Raw genomic sequence first — 18,730 nt, forward strand, 5'->3', positions numbered from 1 at the left:
TAAAAATTTGGGTTTATTTGAACTTGTCATTGTCTACCAATTGGTCAGTGAAAAGAACACCAATTAAGTACACACATAAAACTTTAATGACAATCGGAATTTGCTTTTAACAAACCTTATTACCAAACATTTTTTCTATGGTTAAATGGATGCCTTAAATTACCATCAACAATGTTTTTTCGGGCTGCAGGAATCTCTGACAAATGGCCGACATCGTTTTTTAAGTAACTTTTAAACTTTCGCCATTTTATTCGCAGCTGCTTATTTAAGACCCTGTAGTACTTGTTGTCATATAGATGTATTGCCAGGCCCACGGTTAGATAGTAAATCAATTCAAAGGCACTGACCACAGAAGCTCCCAAGCAGAGACCAAAGATTCCACCTAAATTGGCTGCAAGTAAGATAAGATGTATAAGATATAATATAAGACATATATATAGTTAACAATCGGAGATTCTGACCTATCAAATCAATAATGGTGAATTCCAAACTGGTGCGGAACATAGGTGTAGTTTCCACTTGGTAGTGCACATCCACCTTAAAGAGTTTCTGCTGTGGATCCTTTGGTCTGCAATAAATTGTTTTAGATATTTCAGGAAATCAAACAAAAGTTACGTTTAGCTCTACAGTCTATGTGCAGACAAAGGCAGTGTGGTTGTGGACGTATAATAATCGATCAGGTAGCAGTTCACAAAACAGGAACAGGTCATCCCCGGCTTGGTGGCACTGAAAAGGGCATCCTCGTCCTTCCGTTTGTCGTAGCTGAAAATGTCTGCAACGAAGGGCGTAATATCCTGAATTAATCTTTTCAAATCACTCTCACCATTGTGACGGGCCAGGCAGCGCAGGCTAGTCGCATCGCATTGTTTAACTGCAAAAAATAGTTGTTTTTAGATACACATGAAAAATAATTTTTAAAATGGTTGCAAAATGTTACATTTCATAGTTTTCAGTATAGTTTCCTTCCACATGCTTTATATAGTTTCATTTGCTCATTCATAAATACAAAATTTAATTGGTTTATTTCTTTAAATAAATAAGAATACTCTATTTAGATATCTTATCTAGTTGCCATACGTTTTGATTGGTTTTTAACTTACCCCTGTTGTTGACGAGGAAGAAGATCGGCAGGGAGCAGTTGCACAGTTGAACCAAGTAGGATTCGTGGCACCTATTTAGGCAGTTGGTGAGCTGAAAGGACTTGCCATACTTCTTGGCCGCATCATGTTCATTCAACTCGTGCTGCTCGTCCTCGAAGAGGCAATTCCTCCGCTCCGGAGGAATGTTACGTGTGCTCTCGTCTGTCCAGGTGATATCCGGGCGTACAGTCACATAGGTCTCGGTGTTTTGGGTCATTGAATAAACGACATTGTTCAATTGATCTGGCTTCTTTATCATTACCTGAGGGTGGGATAAATATGCACTTAATTGCTTAATTTCTTTTACTTTTTACTTACATAGACATTATCTTTGGCCTGAGAGTCGGGTCGCTTAAAACTCTCATTGATAAGTAAATCGAAATTCAATCCCGTACTCTGACCCGCCTTGGCGTTATGCCTTGGATAGAAATTTCTACCTTCCCTCTGTCTAATTTCCTTCGAGTGTGGAGAAATCTCTGAATTGAAAACCAAACAAAATCCAAACTCTGTCTTTTCCATCACAAAATATTCGCAGCAGTTGAAGGAGGAACTGCGCCACAGGCAGGAATCTGTGACCATAATGTCCTCGCAGCGAATACTCAAGAACATGGCCAATTCAGTTATATTCACGAATTCCACAGCCTCCAGATTATCGTCCTTCAGTTGGGACAAATTCGCCAAATAATTGCCGAAACGGAGAGTTTCTAACCGGGAAACCAAGATGGTGAAACTCTCGACAACTTCCACACTGGAATTTACAGGAAGGAACTTCTCCTTGGCCGCCTTCAATTTGCTCCAATCAATGCGATTGTCCGTGCAAATCCCCACGGCAGGAAATTCCACCAGGAAAACGGGGAATTGCGGATCATGGACAACTGTCTGCAACTTTTGGGTCACAAAACGCTCAGAGAGTAGAACGTAGAAGAAACAAGATAGGCCTACGCTGATGATTAGCAGCACGCTCCAAATTAGTCTGTAAATGGAGAATGAAAAATAATAAAAAATTAATAGTAATACTTAAAACTTAAGATACAAATATAATCTGGTCCCCATTAATAGAGAACCACACCGCATAGTTTTAAATAACAATCTGCATTAAAATTTTAAAATTGATACATTTTTTTAAATTTATTTTTATGTTACTTATTTTTAAGTTTCCGGCTACTCCCAAAAGAGTTTAATGAATTTTATAAACTTAATATATTATATTTAAGAACCCAAACAAACCTCTCCACATTATGCAACTGTGGATCGTACAAATAGCGAACGCAATGAATCGTTGACTTTTCGCAATAGCCCCGAAAGTGGATTCGCAGCAATTCCACGAGCGACTTGTCACTGGCACCAACACTAGCGGCCTCTACCGATTTATCTCCCTTGGCCATTCTGGAAGCGAGTGACTCAATCAATGAGCCTTTCCCCGGAATTTGGGAACCCTTTTATGGCCACAGTCGACCATGTAATTGCAGCCGGGAAACTTTTTTCGGATTGGTTATCCATTATGGCTCACAAGCTTTGTAATTGAGTAGTTATGTTTCCGGCCATTGATAAGCCCGCTGACAAAAGTGGCAGTCGAACTCAATGATTAGCAGGCTGAACTGCCAATTAGCTATGATTTTCCCACAGTTGAAGTTCACCGGTTGAGCGAAATGCAAGAAGTTGTGTGGAGACCAGAGCCTGCTTTTAAGGATAATGATGATGACCACCAGGAGTCAAAGAAGGGGAAGCAAAAGAAAAATGGATGGGTTTCCGCTAGGCGGTGAGTCATAACCAAATAGTCCAAAAAATATGATGCACTCTGAAGAATTTGAAAAATATAGAAAATGTTATAACATAACACAAACTATAGATTTCGTACAATACAGATCTTTTAACAATACAATCAAACATTAAAATTATAGAATAAATTTTATTCAAAATCTGTTTGAGGTAGTCTTTTTAAGACCAGAAAAATCTAATAAAGGATAGACAACTTAAAAATTAAATTTTTATTGTCAAAGGTACGCGAGAATCCCCCTCAAAATTATCGCCTTATTAGCTACTGTCTATGTGAGTGTGTTGTCATCGGAGCGGTATTTCTACTACTGGGTGCAAACCTCCATAGAAAGGACGGACATGCATGTCTCTGAGATAGCCTTTCCGGCCGTGACCATTATACCGATTAATTTCACCAGTGCAGTTAAATCGAAGGATGCACAGGCCTATAATTTAGTCCAGTCTGTGATCTGGCAGACTCCGATGGCGGCTCGCCTGACGAAGAACAACTTCACCGAGTTTTCCGAATTCGAAGATTTGGATGTTTTAAAGATGGAAATCTCCCAGTCCTGGCAGCTCAATTGCAAGCACTTCTTTACTGAATGCCAGTGGCGCCACAAACCGATGAACTGCTGTGATATTTTTAGTTCTGGAAAGACCTTAAATGGGTTTGCCTTTGTGTTTAACTCGCTGCTTTACTCTGGAAAGGACGAGACTTGGCCTTGGTCAGTGGCTGCATCGGGTTCCTATAGCGGACTTACTGTCAAAATAAAACGGGACCATAGCCGGTACACTGTGAACATGCTGGGGGTGAGTCCGATAATAATAGTTTGTAGTAGTTCATAAACATTCTCTTACCATTTACTAGGTAATTGTACATGAACCCACTCAGTATCTGGGCATGAGCATTGATTACTCCTCGGAGGATCGCATTGTGGTCCCGGTAGAGCCCCTTCGCTTCACTGCCGAGGAAGATGTAAAGGCTCGACCACTTCAAATGCGTCGGTGTTACTTCGAGGTAACAAATAAAAACGAACAATATATTTAAAAAACTCGAAATCTTTACACTTTTTCACATTAGAATGAAGTGTCTAAGCTTGGACAATCTCGCTCGGAATGCATTTACAGGTGCCGCCGTGACTACATTATAAACAAGTGCAACTGCACTTTGAGTGCTTTTAATAAAGAGAACATTACCAATGGGAAGGACACCAGCGACACAAGGATTTGTGGTGTAAAGGACCTTTACTGTATTAATAAGCATCGACGTAAGCTTTACAGATATGCTCTCACTTTATCTTTCGCTAAAAAAGATAATATTATTATTAATACTCATAAATGGTGAAAAACTTATTTTGATTTTTAAATTGGTCTAAATTTGATCAAAATATTTGTTATGCTAATGGTAAATGTTACTAATTTTTTATTGAATGCTTTTTAAGTTCCCCTTTTTTCCATGAGCAACATCATCGAAGAGTCCAGGGATAATGTATTTTCCACCTTTGATTGCGGCTGTTTTCCTCAGTGTGATCACATTCAATACCATTCGTCAACCTACACCGAAAGATTGAGCACCCACACTAGCCATGCCACGGAAATCGAAATCGATGTGTATTTTCAGGAGGAGACTCTCTTTTCCTACCGCTCGATGCTTCGATTCACCCTGATCGATCTGATGGGTGAGTTTGGGACTCGATAGCATCTCCTGCATAAACTAAACAATCATTTTTATATACAGTTTCCTATGGAGGAATAGCAGGCCTGATCATGGGCATTTCGGTTTTAGGCTGTTTTAATAACTTCTTGGATCACTTCGCCTGTTGTCGTTTACCCCACGACTCTTAATGTGAATTTATGAAATCCCAGACATCACCAGCTGCGTTCTCAAGATTCCATATTTACCTGTAACACAAATACACTATACACCTGGTTCTTGGGATACACACATAAATAAATCCAGTAATAAAACGCATTAGGAAAATCGTTTCGCATTTGACTACCTGCACAGGCAGTGGAAAATTTTGAAGTGCAGCCCATTCAGACATAACAAAACCTATGGGTATCGGATGGACTTATGCATACAAACAAAAATCCAAAAGGTTTGTTCACATGCACTTTAAAAATATGTATTGATTGAAAGTTATATAAGTTATGTTATATTGCATAGCATAGAAACAAAACATTTAAACAATATTTTCCAACAATATATTTCTTTTCCAACAATATAACAATTTTTTTTCAACGGAGTTATAAACGAAAGAGCCAAAACAAGAAAGGAAAGCTAACTTCGGGCAGAGCCGAAGTTGATATACCCTTGCAGAATACTCTGTAAATTATATTCTCCAAAATTATTCATATGATGCATTCTTAATACTCATAAAAAATCCCAACTTTCTAACTTTAAAAACACAAAAGTTATGGCATTTCCGATCAATCAGTTATATGGCAGCTATAGAATATAGTCGGCCGATCCTTATGAAATTTGGTAGGTCGGATTGATCGGCCAAATATAAAACCCATAGGAAATCCCAGCTTCCTAACTTTACAAACACCAAAGTTATGGCATTTCCGATCAATCAGTTATATGGCAGCTATAGAATATAGTCGGCCGATCCTTATGAAATTTGGTAAGTCGGATTGATTGGCCAAATATGAAACCCATAGGAAATCCCAGCTTCCTAACTTTACAAACACAAAAGTTATGGCATTTCCGATCAATCAGTTATATGGCAGCTATAGGATATAGTCGGCCGATCCTTATGAAATTTGGTAGGTCGGATTGATTGGCCAAATATAAAACCCATAGTAAATCCCAGCTTCCTAACTTTACAAACACCAAAGTAATGGCATTTCCGATTAATCAGTTATATGGCAGCTATAGGATATAGTCGGCCGATCCCGGCCGTTCCGACTTATATACTGCGTGCAAAGGAAAGAAGGGTGTGTGCAAAGTTTCAATTCGATAGCTTTAAAACTGAGAGACTAGTTTGCGTAGAAACAGACAGACGGACAGACGGACAGACGGACAGACGGACAGACAGACGGACAGACGGACAGACGGACATGGCTATATCAACTCAGGAGGTGATCCTGATCAAGAATATATATACTTTATATGGTCGGAGATGTCTCCTTCACTGCGTTGCACACTTTTGACCAAAATTATAATAGCCTCTGCAAGGGTATAAAAAGTATGAGAAGTCCGCAACAAAATCTTTACATTTTTGGACACAATCTATTAGAAAACTAAATGTATAAAAAGAAGACAAAATTTCGTAAATATATCTTAAATGTAGCTAAAAATCGATTTTATGAAATTAAAAGCGTATCAAAATGTTGCAAACATTTTTAAACAGCCTTTTAAATTTTTCCACAATTTTATAAATGAAGAATTTTTTTGAGTGCAGGCATACAATTGCCAAATGTGCTGCGTTTGCTAAACACTTTTAATACATATATTAATTTTTTTTTGTATTAAATAAAACGTCTCACATGCTAGTTTGCCAGAGATTAAAGGGGGACATGCTTATCAGCAGCCCAGCTGCTGGAGGTTATTAGATGGCATCCAGAATTTCTTTGTTGTCCACTTGGGCACACCACAAAAGCATTTAATGCTCACATCACAAAAGAATCAAATTCCCCATGCTAGGATCATGATCTCTGCCATTTTTTAAGCTCTTGCTTTTGAGACCCCTCAGGTACCAAGTCCAGTCGCAGCACGCTCGGAGGGGTATAAATATCAGAGTCTGTCGCTATTCAGACACAGTCTTCGCTCGATCGTCGGACAAACAAGTTAATAAAAGCAAAAATGAAGGTTTTCGTTGCCATCTGCGTGTTGATCGGTCTGGTGAGTGTTGGGCCCAGTTGAACCCTGTCCGATAACCCTTAGAATCGAACACAAAAAATCTAATTTATTATTTTCCTTTGGGTAACAGGCCTCCGCTGACTATGTGGTGAAAAACAGGAACGATATGCTGGCCTACCGCGAGGAGTGCGTTAAGGAGCTGGGCATTCCAGTGGACCTGGTGGAGAAGTACCAGAAGTTTGAGTACCCCAACGATCCCCAGACCCAGTGCTACCTCAAGTGCGTATTTACCAAGTGGGACCTGTTCGACGCTCAGACCGGCTTCAATGTGGAGAACGTCCACCAGCAGCTGGTGGGCAACCATGCCGACCACAACGAGGCTTTCCACGCCAAGTTGGCCGCCTGTGTGGACAAGAATGAGCAGGGATCCAATGCCTGCGAGTGGGCCTATCGCGGAGCCACCTGCTTGCTGCGGGAGAACGCTGCCCAGATCCAGAAGAGCCTGGCCCCCAAGGTATAGGATGCCTTAATTGGACGACTGTACTGATAAGCATTAATTTAGTTAATAAAGTAATCAATTTCCGATAAAGTTTGGTTGCTTCATATCAAATCACTTGGAGAAAGGAGGAACTGTTTCGGAGTTCCTAATGGTAAAGTTATAATTTATTAAAAAAAACTCCAAGTTCACACCCATAATGGCAGCTAATGAATCCTGTCCATCTAACTGTAACTTCATCAAACTTTTACCATTCGTCATGTTGCTGTACACCCGTGAGCTTGTGGCTCCGCGGCTAAACCAAGGACTTCTCCGTTTCAGAAGGAAACAACAACGAATAAAGTACCAAGATAGATTGCGCAGCGCATTTGACCATTGCACCATCCATGGGATGCAGCACGTCTCCGGGGAGCGGCATCTCTGGCAACGCCTCCTTTGGATCTCCATCGCCTTGGGGGCAGGAGTAGCCGGTTTTAGTATGTACTCCGTGTTGAGACTTCGCCTTAGTGAGCAGCTCCTGGTGAGCTTAATAGACACTACCCAGTTGCCAGTGTACCACATCGACTTCCCAGCGGTGGCCATTTGTCCATGGAGTCATGTCAACTGGCAGAGAGCTCCGTCTGCATTAATTCGATTTCTGCCCGAAAACCCGGATGCGCACCTCCGGGAAACGTTTCGCCATCTACTTGTCGTCTTGGATTTAACTAGCTTTTCCAATTTTAAAAGAGCAAGTGATATGGGCAAAGAGATTGCCATTGGGTGGACTTTTTTCAGCATGAAGCAGCTAATGAACTACCTGGCCTATCGATGTGAGGAGCTGTTTATCCCTGGATCCTGCGTCTTTGATGAGACATATTATGATTGCTGCCAACTTTTTGTGCCAGAGCAAACTGAGAAGGGTCAGTGCTTGGTTTTTAACTCTCTGATTTCGGATCACTCCAGGAAAAAGCAATTGACAAACAAGTTCTATCCCCACAAGTTGAGTACCGCTGGCGAGGAATCGGGTCTGATGTTCACGATAAATGCAAGCCATCCGTTTGTGAGGGCTGGCAAAGAAACTCCTTTTGGAATGAATGTAAGTGTTGCGAATTCATCTTCCTATCCATTTATTTTATGATGAAACATTTTATTTTACATTTTATTTTTATCAGCTCATGATCAAGAAACCAAGTCAATGGTCAAGTGAAATAATATACAACCTCTATCCGGATACGGAGAACTTTGTGGCTGTGAATCCATTGGTCATGGAAACCTCCACGAACACTCATAAAATGAGTCCCAGAAAGAGGCGTTGCTACTTTGATGTAAGTAGAGGGTATTAACAAATATTATAAGTTGTAAATAACTACCTTTCTCCACAGAACGAACAGAGCCCATACTTCCAGAACACTTCATTGACCTATGATCGGGCAAATTGTATGGTTGTGTGCCTTCATCAAGTCGTTTTAAAGACCTGCAATTGCTCCGCGCCAGTTTTTCTTCCCCCTATTGGTCTTGGTAACCTTTGGAAAACGAACTATTTTTCGATAGTTACCTTAAATTATCTTAATTTTATATTCAGAGGGCATTCGTGAATGTGGAGTTTTGGATGCAAAATGTCTGAGCAGTAATGCCGATATTTTTAGCTATGTCAGAATGGGCGACCAGGATAAGTATATCAACGACTCACGACATGGGTATTTTTGTGATTGCCCAGATAATTGCAATTCATGGCAATACAAAATGACTCTTAATGTGCGCAAGTTGGATTAGTAAGTCGATCATACATTTACTCACTTGTAAGTAATGCAATTTCCTTATTTTAAAGCCCAAAGAATTCCACAGAGAGATTAATCAAGGGACAGATTTATTATGGCCAGCGGGTGATGACCAAAATCATCACAAAACTCAAGTACACAAATCTCGATTTACTGGCTAACTTTGGCGGCATCATAAGTCTGTTTATGGGGGCATCTGTCATGAGTTTCATAGAACTTGTATTTGTAGTAGGAAAACTAATGTGGGTATTTATTAAAGATGGTTACGCTAAATTAAACGACCAGATTAAGTAGCTTACGTTGATAAAATGTATATTTACGCCATACGTTGATAAAAATAAAGAATTTACGAGGCACGTTATTTCTGCTTAGTTTCCTGGTCCGTCGGATAGCGTATATAAATAGCCGGATGAGGCACAGTTGTAGGAGTCTCTGGCAATTGGTCCAAATAGGAGCAGCCGATAGCCAAAGCGGTGCCATCGGAGCTAAAGTTAAGCGTGGATATGGAGGTATCGTATTCGTGAAACTGGCACAGGCGTTTCTTATTGAACCCGTCCCAAATATTCACAATACCATCGGAGCCGCCAGTGGCGAACGTCTGGTAGACATTGTGAAAACTGAGTGCATTAACCGGATATATTTGCTCGATGTTCTGCTCCCGATTCCGGTGGCACTTGAAGGCGAACTTGCGACGCTGTACCTCGGGATCGTGATCCAGGTACTCTACGGCCACACGGCCCTCGATGGAGGACATTACGTAGCCCTCTTTATTGGGGAAAAGGCGGATGCAGCGGGTCTGGTACTTGAGCGAGGACTCCCGCTTCATGATGTAGCTGTCCATCTTACGCAGGTCCCAAATCAGCACCTTACGGTCGGAGGTGGCAACTACGATCTTCTCGTCGATCACGGACATGGAGTACACCTTACCGTTGTTCTGCTCGAAGGTGCCCACGCAGCGCTTCTCCCGCATGTCCCACAGCTTCACGTTCTTGTCCCAGCCGCCGGTGAGGATGCCATTGACGTACTCTGCGTGCTCCACGCATCTAATGGGCTCCTCGTGGCCACCAACCACACTTTCAGCCTGGGTGTTCACATCGAAAAGGCGCAATTGGTTGTCTAGTGAGCCGCTGACCACGTGCACGATGTCCTGTAGATCGGAGCTTAAGTGGGGGGTCAGAAATTTATATGTAGCCATCTTACCATGAAGGCACAGTCCAGAATCGGAGCATCCTGCAGGAACTTCTGACGCATCTGGTTTGCCGCCACATCGTAGAACCTTAGTGTTCCGTCCCACGAAGACGCTGCCATGTACTGGTTCGATTTTGGGCCGAATTTCACGGCGGAGATCAGATCCTCCGGCGGATTGTTAAGCTTGAACTCTGGAGGACGCATTTTGTCGAGTTTGCAAAGTGTCTATCAGTTAAAAATTTAGTTAAATTTAAAAGAAAAACTGTTTAATTGCGAATGCAAAAATCGGCACGGCGTCTATGGTAGAGACGCACAAATTCTCGATAGTACTATCGATACATCACATATTTGTTTTCAATATTAATTAAGGGGATTGATGAAATTGATTGATATCAAAATTAATAATTACAACTTTTAAACCGAATCACGATTAAAAGAATTTAAATCATATATCAATCTAAACGATTTGCTAACGTTGTAATCCTGATTGGAAGTATGATAGCTATACTAATAATAACAGCTACATGTTTTATATACCGTTGGAAACCTTAATCTTTACATTGAGCTTTTGAAATGACAAAAACATTGTAACCTGTGAAGAGTATTAAAAAAATATTTTGCGCATATGATTAAGCTCACACAAAAATATAATTTTACAATTATACTCTACAATTAAACTTAAGAATATTTTTAGGGATTATCAGATCGACGAAAACTGTCCTCCAGTCATGAGAGAGAGCGAGAGGCAAACAGCTGGCGTTCATTTTCGGCAGGCTTTTTTTTAACCTCGGTACTCAGATCGAAGAAAAAAAAACAGAATAGCATTGCCAGTCTGCTGAAATGACCTTGGTTGAACCCTAGCGAAAAGAATAAAAAATGTAATCTTTTGGCTTGCGCTTCTCACTGAACATTTTAAAAAATGGAGAGAAAAAATAAAAAAACCCAAATAAGTCGATTGCAGGAGTTTTCTTGTAAGGGTGTTAATCTTTGGGGGAGCCTCTTGTGAGAGCAAAGTGATTCTTAGATCAAAAATATACGAAAAACACAATAAAAAACGTAGAAAAATCGCCTGTTAGGACTAAGTGCGGCTCTGAATTTTAAATTAGGAAAAAATGATTAGTAAATTAAAAAAAAAAAAAACAACTGTTAAATTTAAATTGTATTGTTTTTTAATTTCTTTGTACAGGTAGTTGATAATATCTTTTAAAGGCTCTTTCTGCTTGTCAACAAACTCAGCTGATTGACAGTACGACCCTAGCACGCTTAATTTTGATGAACTGTCGAAAACACAGTCACACTGGAAAGATTAAAGTTTTTACGTTAGCGTACTCGTTTTTCGATCTGAGTACTAGGCCTTAACTTATATTACCTAGATATTAGAGTGCCCTCATTATTTATCTCTTCTCAGTGCCACTTCCCGGTCACACTATTGTAGGTCAACCACTAGGAACCGATAACCGATATCAGACAATCGAATCGGCGGCGAATGTGTTTCATCTCAGTAGCCGACGCCACTTATTTGAGAAGACCTATTTGTATATCACGGAATTTAGGAGAATACCTGTGATGGATGAACCGCACGACTTTCAGTTCGTGCTCCCCCTGAATTCCTCGGATCTTATAAACTCCAGTGGGGATCAGTTCTACGTGAAGGAGATATTTGGCAGCGCCGAAATCCCACAGAAATTGCTAGGTGAGTGCCCGTTGGCGGGGATTCTTTTTAAATGGGTACAGTTTTAGAAAACGTTCAACCGATTATATTTTCCCGTCAGAATGCAAGCGAAAAGTTCATCAAGGCGATCCTTTCTATATCTTCGACCACTTTGACATATACTACTCGGTTCTGGAAGTCCAGGGTTCCGATGCCAGCTGCAGCCAGAATCTAATGAGGTCTTTCGATCTCCTTTACTTGACTGTGGACAAACTGTTCCAGGACCTTCACCCTCTGCTGGCAGCCAGCGAGCCCATGTCCAACCAGCAGCGCAATAGCTACTTGAATCTGACTAAGATGACCCTCTTCCTCCAAGTGAGCGTCGTCAAGAAGCTCAACAATTGTGTGCAGCAGGCTCTGCGGGATCAGCAGGTCAATATCCAGAAGAAGAGGGCAAAGCAGTCGGAGGCAACGGAGCACTTCCCAAACTGGGACGTCAAGCGATCCAAATTTCTCGTGCAGCTCTTTAATGTTATGCAGTGCCCGCTGGAAAAGCTCTGGAGTCCGCCTGTCGCCGAAGACGACTTTATTTCGTGAGTAACCTTTTATCTACTGAAGCAGTACATAAAATCTAATCCACATCCAACAGATTGCTCTGCGATGTCTGCTATAGAACCCTCGAGCTACAACCGCTACGTCCAGACAACAAAAACGTATTCGACACGATCTTTCAGATCTTGGGCACCTCGATCAAGCGTTTTAACCAGGCCATGACCTTTCCGGTCCGTATCCTGCAGATTCTGCGCGGCACTGAACACGCGGCAACGTCCGTAGCCACCGGCATTCTACTGCTGCACGAGGAGTACGGAATCTCGTCCGTTTTTTCCATTCTGATTAAGAGCATTGTGGACGCCCTGAAGCTGGACAGTTCTGACTCCACTGTGTCGAAGCACTTCTCCAATTTCCTGGCCGAGTTCTCAAACATCGCCCCTTCGCTGATCATCCCGCATCTGGAAAAGCTGGCCGATGACCTCTTAGATTGTCAGTCACACACATTACGCAATTGTGTGCTGCAGATCATCGGGGACACGGTGGTCAGTGAACTGACCTCGGAGGAACTCAGCGAAGAGCTGAAGGAAGTGCGCAACGAGTTCCTAGAGCATCTAATGGCTCACATCTTGGATATTTCGGCGCACGTGCGCTCTAAAGTCCTGAGCATCTGGCACCACTTAAAAGTACAGCACGCCATTCCGCTTAACTTTCTAACGAGAGTGTTGGACGAAGCCATCGGAAGGCTGGAAGACAAGAGCTCCCTGGTGCGGCGTACCGCCATGCAGCTAATCAAATCCGCCCTAGAGAGTAATCCCTATTGCAGCAAACTTTCCCTGGAGGAACTGCGGGCCAAGCATGAGCACGAGGTTCTGGCCATGGAGAAACTGAATGATGTCTTGGAGGAAGAGCGCAAGCAGGAGGAACAACTCAATACTGAGTTCAGCACCCTGGCGCCCGAACTACTGCCCTTCATTGAGGCTAACCTAACGGAGTGTAGGCCCAAGTCAATACAATGGTTTACCATATTTAATAAATATGTAAATTTCTAGTCCCTGATATGCAGTTCGACAAGGAGGAGAGCGACGAGACCTTGCTGGAGAGAATCGTGCCGCTGATGCGCGAAAAGAACTACAAGGACGTAATTGTTCTGGTGCGAAAGGTTGACTTTTTGGCTGGCAATCAGAATATGAGGTACACTGATCATAGATTGTATCTTGAATGTATCTTAGTTCCTTGAATCTTACCTAATCATAACAGCTCCTTACTGAAACACGAAGAGCACTGTGTGTATGTGCTGGCCTTGCTAAAAACATATCACCTACTGGCCGCAGGATTCAAGCAGAGTGTAGGTTTCAGCATAAATAATATGAGAATCTCCACTAATCAGAAATCTAATTTCAGAGCGAGGAGATGCTGCAACAGATCAAAACGGTGCAGTTCCTCAAGGACAGCATAGACTTCGCGGTTCTGGTGACATCGGCATTCCCTAAGCTGCACGAAATGCTCATGTCCAAAACGAACACTGATGTTTTCGAGGCTGTTGATCTGTTTACCACCGGCTACATGTTTGGGATACACGGCACAGAGTCGGGAATGCAGAGGATGCTACAGTTGGTCTGGTCCTCGGATAAGGAGAAGCGTGATGCCGTGTCCGATGCCTACAAGCGAGTTCTGTTTTCCACAGACCAATCGGGCCGTGCTCACGCTATCCTAGTGGTTCAGAACTTGTCCAAGTTCCTTTCGGAGATCGAATACGGACACTACACGGCCATGGAGTCGCTGATGGCAGAGTGGGTGTTAGGTGGAGATATCGACGCCGCTGTCATCCAAGTGCTCTTTGAGCGCTTCACTCTCAAGCTGGAGGGCACCACCGTCAACGAATCACGCCTGTCTCTCCAGCTCTTAATCATGGCTTCGCAAACAAAAGCCAGCATTGTTTCGGCCAACAAATTGATCATCGAGGACATTGCCGCCGGGGATCGGGTGCGCCGCGATCCTCGCATTTTCACCAGCTGTCTGCAGTTGCTGGTCAACTCGATCGATGCCAACAATAATGCCAAGTACTACAAGCGCCACAACAGCGATTCGGAGTTTGTGGGAAAAATCACGCGGCTCTTTCTAGACTTCTTTTTTCACAAAAAATTGTCGGATTTTGATGCTTTGGCCATGAGTGTGTTTGAGTATTTCTACAGGATGTGCCAGGCGCCGGATGTGATTGCCCAGCAGTTGGTGGTGACTCTGCTCAAACGATTTAACGAGAGCTGGTTGGTCAAGGAGGCAGCTGCACTTGAATCCTCGCCAGTCGTGGGGAATAAGGAGAACGTTCCGGAATCGCAGCCCACGGAAATTCCTTACTCGCAGACTCTCCCCCTCACCCAGAGTCAACCAGATAACCTCCTCCAGTCTGATCGCAGTCTGATGCCCGTTTTTCTGGTCACCCGTTTAGTATTCTGTATCGGCTATATGACCATCAAGGAAATGATCTTTCTTGATATGGACATCTATAATAATATGAAATACCGCGATGAGCTCACTGCGCAGGAAGAGCGAAAAAATCGTAATCAACTGGCGGGAAATGCCCAGAACGCGGCCAGCAGACTAACTCTCAATTTGTCAGCTATGGAGGTGCGGAAGAGACTATCTGGAGTAGCTGCCGAACCGCAGCAGGAGCCGGATGACGATCTGGTTGGGGCAACGGCTGAGGACAATATAGCTGAGGAAATCAACGGTATCTGCGAGGAAATGCTGCTGTATAACTCCGATGCTCTGCTGGCCAAGCTATCGCCGTTTATCATCGAGATTTGCAAGCGTCCCGGAGAATTCCGCGACGACAAGTTGCAGCAGGCAGCCACCTTGGCTCTAGCCCGTCTAATGACCGTGTCCTCCCGGTTCTGCGAGTCCAACATGAGTTTTCTGATGAACATCCTCAACCTGACCAAAAACATCCGCATCAAGTGCAATACAGTGGTGGGCCTGTCGGATCTGACGTTCCGTTTTCCGAATATCATCGAGCCGTGGACGGGACACTTCTACGCCCAGCTGCACGAATCGAATACTGAGTTACGGCTGACCGCCGTCAAAATGCTGTCCCATCTGATTCTAAACGAGATGATACGTGTGAAGGGCCAAATCGCCGACATGGCGCTCTGCATTGTGGACGGGAACGATGAGATCCGCAATATTACCAAGCAGTTCTTCAAGGAAATTGCCAACAAGTCCAACATTCTGTACAACGTCCTGCCGGACATTATCTCCCGTCTGGGTGATATCAACCTTGGTTTGGACGAGGACAAGTACCGCATAATCATGTCCTACATCCTGGGTCTCATCCAGAAGGACCGCCAGATCGAGACGCTGGTGGAAAAGCTGTGCCTGCGGTTCCCGGTGACTCGCGTTGAGCGTCAGTGGCGCGACATCGCCTACTGCCTTGGCCTGCTCAGCTACAACGAGCGATCGGTGAAAAAGCTTATGGACAACATGCAGCACTACAAAGACAAAGTCCAGGTGGACGAGGTCTACCAGTCATTCAAGCTTATCATCAGCAACACTAACAAGCTGGCCAAACCGGAGCTCAAAGCCGTTGTCACCGAGTTCGAGAACCGACTAAACGAGTGCTTGCAGGTCAATCCGGACTCATCGGCGCAACCCGGCGATAAGGCCACTGGAGCTTCGGAAGGACAGGCTAACAGAACCCAAACGGCCAGGACGAAAAAAGGTGGGCGTAAGCCGGCCGCCAACAAGAAGACTGCTGCGCGGGGACGCGGAAGACGCACTCGCATAGAATCCAGTTCAGATGATAGTCCCAGTAGCGACAGTAGCGATTAGTTTATCTTCTTACTTATACAAATCGCCGCGTTGGTAAACTTAATGAAGTTTTTAAAAACATTTATCAACTTACAAAATAGCAAAAATGAAGTTTAAAAATCACGTTTTTTAAAAATAAATCTAAAATACTGAACCTAAATTTATATATTTATTTTTTTAAGTCAACAAACATCTATTAAACTCTACTTCGATCCGTTTCCACATCCACCAAAAAAATCGAAACAAATATTTGGTTAAACTAATCTACTGGGGTGGGGAAACAAACACACGTAAATGGCATTACTCTAGACGGCTTGGAAGTACTAAGTTTGGTGGTTGCGTTTATGTTGTCTATGGGATACCAACAGTTGAGCATTGGGCACTGGATTCACTTGATTTTCTTGTGAAAAGTTCGACGAACCGCTGGACCGTCGTCCGCGGTGCTCAGCCCAATGGCAAATTGGGCAGCGTAGTAGGTGATCATGATCTGGAGGCGGGCGAAGGGCAAGGGCACGCCAACGAACATGGTGACCGCGATCAGGGCGTCGGAGATCACAAATAAAATGGCACCAATGGCGCAGAAAATGGTGAGAAAGTTTGTGGAGGCCACAGCTCGAGCTAGGGATCTCCACAGCATTGTGGTTATCAGATAACAATAAATAGGCACTCCGATTATCAAAACCTCGTCCAGTTTCTTGTGCACAAAGTAAACAACTGTAAAAGAAATGGGAAATTAAATCCGGTAGTTATAAAAAATATGGGAAATTCGAAATTTATATAAATAAAATTCATTGAAAAAAGGTTTAGTAGTTTCTATACTTACAAAGTGATACCGCCACATACAGAACTAATCCTATTAGCCACTTTACGGGCTTCCAACCAAAGGCGCTGATATAAAATACATGCGCCACTCCAAAGGAGATCATTCCAAAGGGAAAAAGATTTATGTTGAGCAAAGCATCACCGCCGCAGGAGAAAACCAGGCCCAGAAGAATCCAAAGAGATCGACGATATCTGTCAAAAGTTACTTAGAAATTATAACCTGAAGTGTTAGCCCTTTTAAAATCTTACTCTTTTTTGAGCGTGATTCCTTTAGCCACCATATAGAACATCAAGGCCACAATCGGCAGGCATTTGAGCACTGTGGTCCATAGTTCTCCTTGGGGATCCTTTCTCACCAGCGAGAAATACAGGACGAGGGTCACCAGAAATGGCACCAACTTAAGGCCCTGCGCCTTTGCCTTTAATAAAAGAAAAGCACATGTTGTCAATCCTATCAGAATACGGTATGAGAATTATTATAAAAATATTATAAAGTAAATTTGAGATCAAATTTAGCGTCTCTTAAATTTTTAAATGTAATTCTATATTTGATACATTATTATATTATATTATAATTATTATAATATCCTGCATTTTAAGTTGTGTACGCCTCAAGAATGTAGATTCAGTTTCGTTCCTAAACAAAAATTAATAATCGGAGGAGCAAATAAGTTGAATATTAGTTCCTATTTTCATGCACAAATGTATTGTTTAATGTTTAAAATTGACTTTAGAAACATTCATTTAGTTAAAAAGCCATTACATATTGAACCCTTAATACTCTATAAGTAACTTAAACCTTAGTAATACCAGAATATTAAAACAAAATTAATTTAAAATATGTTGAGGGTTCACATGTGGCTTGGTATTAAAATAGCCTCAGCGATTACCGCTAATCGAACCACGGAGGTCCAAACTACAGACAAACATTGCGATTAAGAAAATCGGGCGCTTTTGGGGCTGATTAGATTAAAGCATTTGGTCTTGGGGTTGGCCTTTGCTGGTCCCTCGTCAAACATTTATGGTTTTATGGAGATGTAAATTGGCCAGGAATTAGCTTTTGTTTTTGGGGTGGTCAAATTGGGGACGGCGCAGCCTTCAAACTTTCGCTTTCGGTGCAGGAGCTTTGAGAGTGCTCCAGAGAACCTGAGAGATGTGCAAGGTCAAGGACGAAGCATTGTGTTCTTTTTATAGCTTCACTTTCTGCGGTTAGATAAAGCATCCGTAGTGCACGCACGCATATTTAATATTATTTTTGTTTTTATAGCTGGAACATGCATATCACTGAAACCAGAGATTTCAACTTAAATACCAGAACATGAATCACTTACGAACTGCTTGAAATCGTTCATATCCGCCGTAATTAGTGCAAATTACAACTATTAGCGACGGTGAAAAGTCTAGCCAAGCTGCACTTTCACACGATGCGAGCGCGGAATCGGAAATAAACAAAATAAACTATGGGTCCCCCAGAAGGGAAAACAATGGAAAAGAACACGTTGCGCACGGGCGGCCAACGTCAATAAACTGAGGCGTATCATATACATTTTCGATTCACTGGACTGGCGAACGCTGAAAAGTTTCCGATTTCTGGAGAGTGAAAAGTTTTCAGCCGGACATGTGGTGTGCAGCATATGCAGCATTCTGCAGATACACGATACAGATACAGATACATTTACAGATACAGGAGGGCAGATTGATTATTTTCTACCTTTTGTTATTAGTTGAGAGCGGGAATTTAAAGAGCGCTGCTCACGCAAC

General features: G+C 42.6%; 7 protein-coding genes across 7 annotated transcripts; 4 read left to right on the forward strand and 3 right to left on the reverse strand.

The window, feature by feature from the left end:
• Positions 1-119: 119 nt before the first annotated feature.
• LOC108051438 (pickpocket protein 19) lies at positions 120-4,867 on the reverse strand. The gene is made up of 7 exons (XM_044459005.1): positions 4,797-4,867; positions 1,458-2,112; positions 1,101-1,401; positions 824-871; positions 628-772; positions 462-568; positions 120-391 (listed from the first exon to the last, which is right to left on the reverse strand). Exons 1-7 carry the CDS (start codon positions 4,865-4,867, stop codon positions 120-122), a joined length of 1,599 nt encoding a protein of 532 aa, XP_044314940.1.
• On the forward strand, positions 2,671-4,774 carry LOC108051424 (pickpocket protein 19). The gene is made up of 7 exons (XM_017133536.2): positions 2,671-2,704; positions 2,766-2,898; positions 3,140-3,704; positions 3,763-3,912; positions 3,976-4,162; positions 4,337-4,573; positions 4,633-4,774. Exons 1-7 carry the CDS (start codon positions 2,671-2,673, stop codon positions 4,737-4,739), a joined length of 1,413 nt encoding a protein of 470 aa, XP_016989025.2. The 3' UTR covers positions 4,740-4,774.
• Positions 4,868-6,614: 1,747 nt separating the features above from the next.
• On the forward strand, positions 6,615-7,288 carry LOC108051470 (general odorant-binding protein 99a). Its single transcript, XM_017133593.1, has 2 exons — positions 6,615-6,741; positions 6,830-7,288. Exons 1-2 carry the CDS (start codon positions 6,703-6,705, stop codon positions 7,217-7,219), a joined length of 429 nt encoding a protein of 142 aa, XP_016989082.1. The 5' UTR covers positions 6,615-6,702; the 3' UTR covers positions 7,220-7,288.
• Positions 7,289-7,394: 106 nt separating this feature from the next.
• On the forward strand, positions 7,395-9,246 carry LOC108051471 (pickpocket protein 19). Its single transcript, XM_017133594.2, has 5 exons — positions 7,395-8,270; positions 8,347-8,499; positions 8,557-8,692; positions 8,757-8,946; positions 9,003-9,246. Exons 1-5 carry the CDS (start codon positions 7,395-7,397, stop codon positions 9,244-9,246), a joined length of 1,599 nt encoding a protein of 532 aa, XP_016989083.1.
• LOC108051469 (mitotic checkpoint protein BUB3) lies at positions 9,239-10,467 on the reverse strand. Its single transcript, XM_017133592.2, has 2 exons — positions 10,153-10,467; positions 9,239-10,099 (listed from the first exon to the last, which is right to left on the reverse strand). Exons 1-2 carry the CDS (start codon positions 10,342-10,344, stop codon positions 9,311-9,313), a joined length of 981 nt encoding a protein of 326 aa, XP_016989081.1. The 5' UTR covers positions 10,345-10,467; the 3' UTR covers positions 9,239-9,310.
• A 1,149-nt stretch (positions 10,468-11,616) lies between these two features.
• LOC108051465 (condensin complex subunit 1) lies at positions 11,617-16,307 on the forward strand. Its single transcript, XM_017133587.2, has 6 exons — positions 11,617-11,833; positions 11,913-12,384; positions 12,441-13,336; positions 13,393-13,534; positions 13,601-13,688; positions 13,745-16,307. The coding sequence occupies exons 1-6, from the start codon at positions 11,707-11,709 to the stop codon at positions 16,166-16,168; spliced, it is 4,149 nt and encodes a 1,382-aa protein (XP_016989076.1). The 5' UTR covers positions 11,617-11,706; the 3' UTR covers positions 16,169-16,307.
• LOC108051466 (lysoplasmalogenase-like protein TMEM86A) lies at positions 16,295-18,481 on the reverse strand. Its single transcript, XM_017133589.1, has 4 exons — positions 18,301-18,481; positions 17,219-17,388; positions 16,971-17,161; positions 16,295-16,861 (listed from the first exon to the last, which is right to left on the reverse strand). The coding sequence occupies exons 1-4, from the start codon at positions 18,319-18,321 to the stop codon at positions 16,536-16,538; spliced, it is 708 nt and encodes a 235-aa protein (XP_016989078.1). The 5' UTR covers positions 18,322-18,481; the 3' UTR covers positions 16,295-16,535.
• Positions 18,482-18,730: the final 249 nt, after the last annotated feature.

The sequence above is a fragment of the Drosophila rhopaloa genome, unplaced genomic scaffold, assembly GCF_018152115.1.
Source record: "Drosophila rhopaloa isolate 14029-0021.01 unplaced genomic scaffold, ASM1815211v1 contig_178, whole genome shotgun sequence".
In the NCBI taxonomy this organism is placed as follows: Eukaryota; Metazoa; Arthropoda; class Insecta; order Diptera; family Drosophilidae; genus Drosophila; species Drosophila rhopaloa.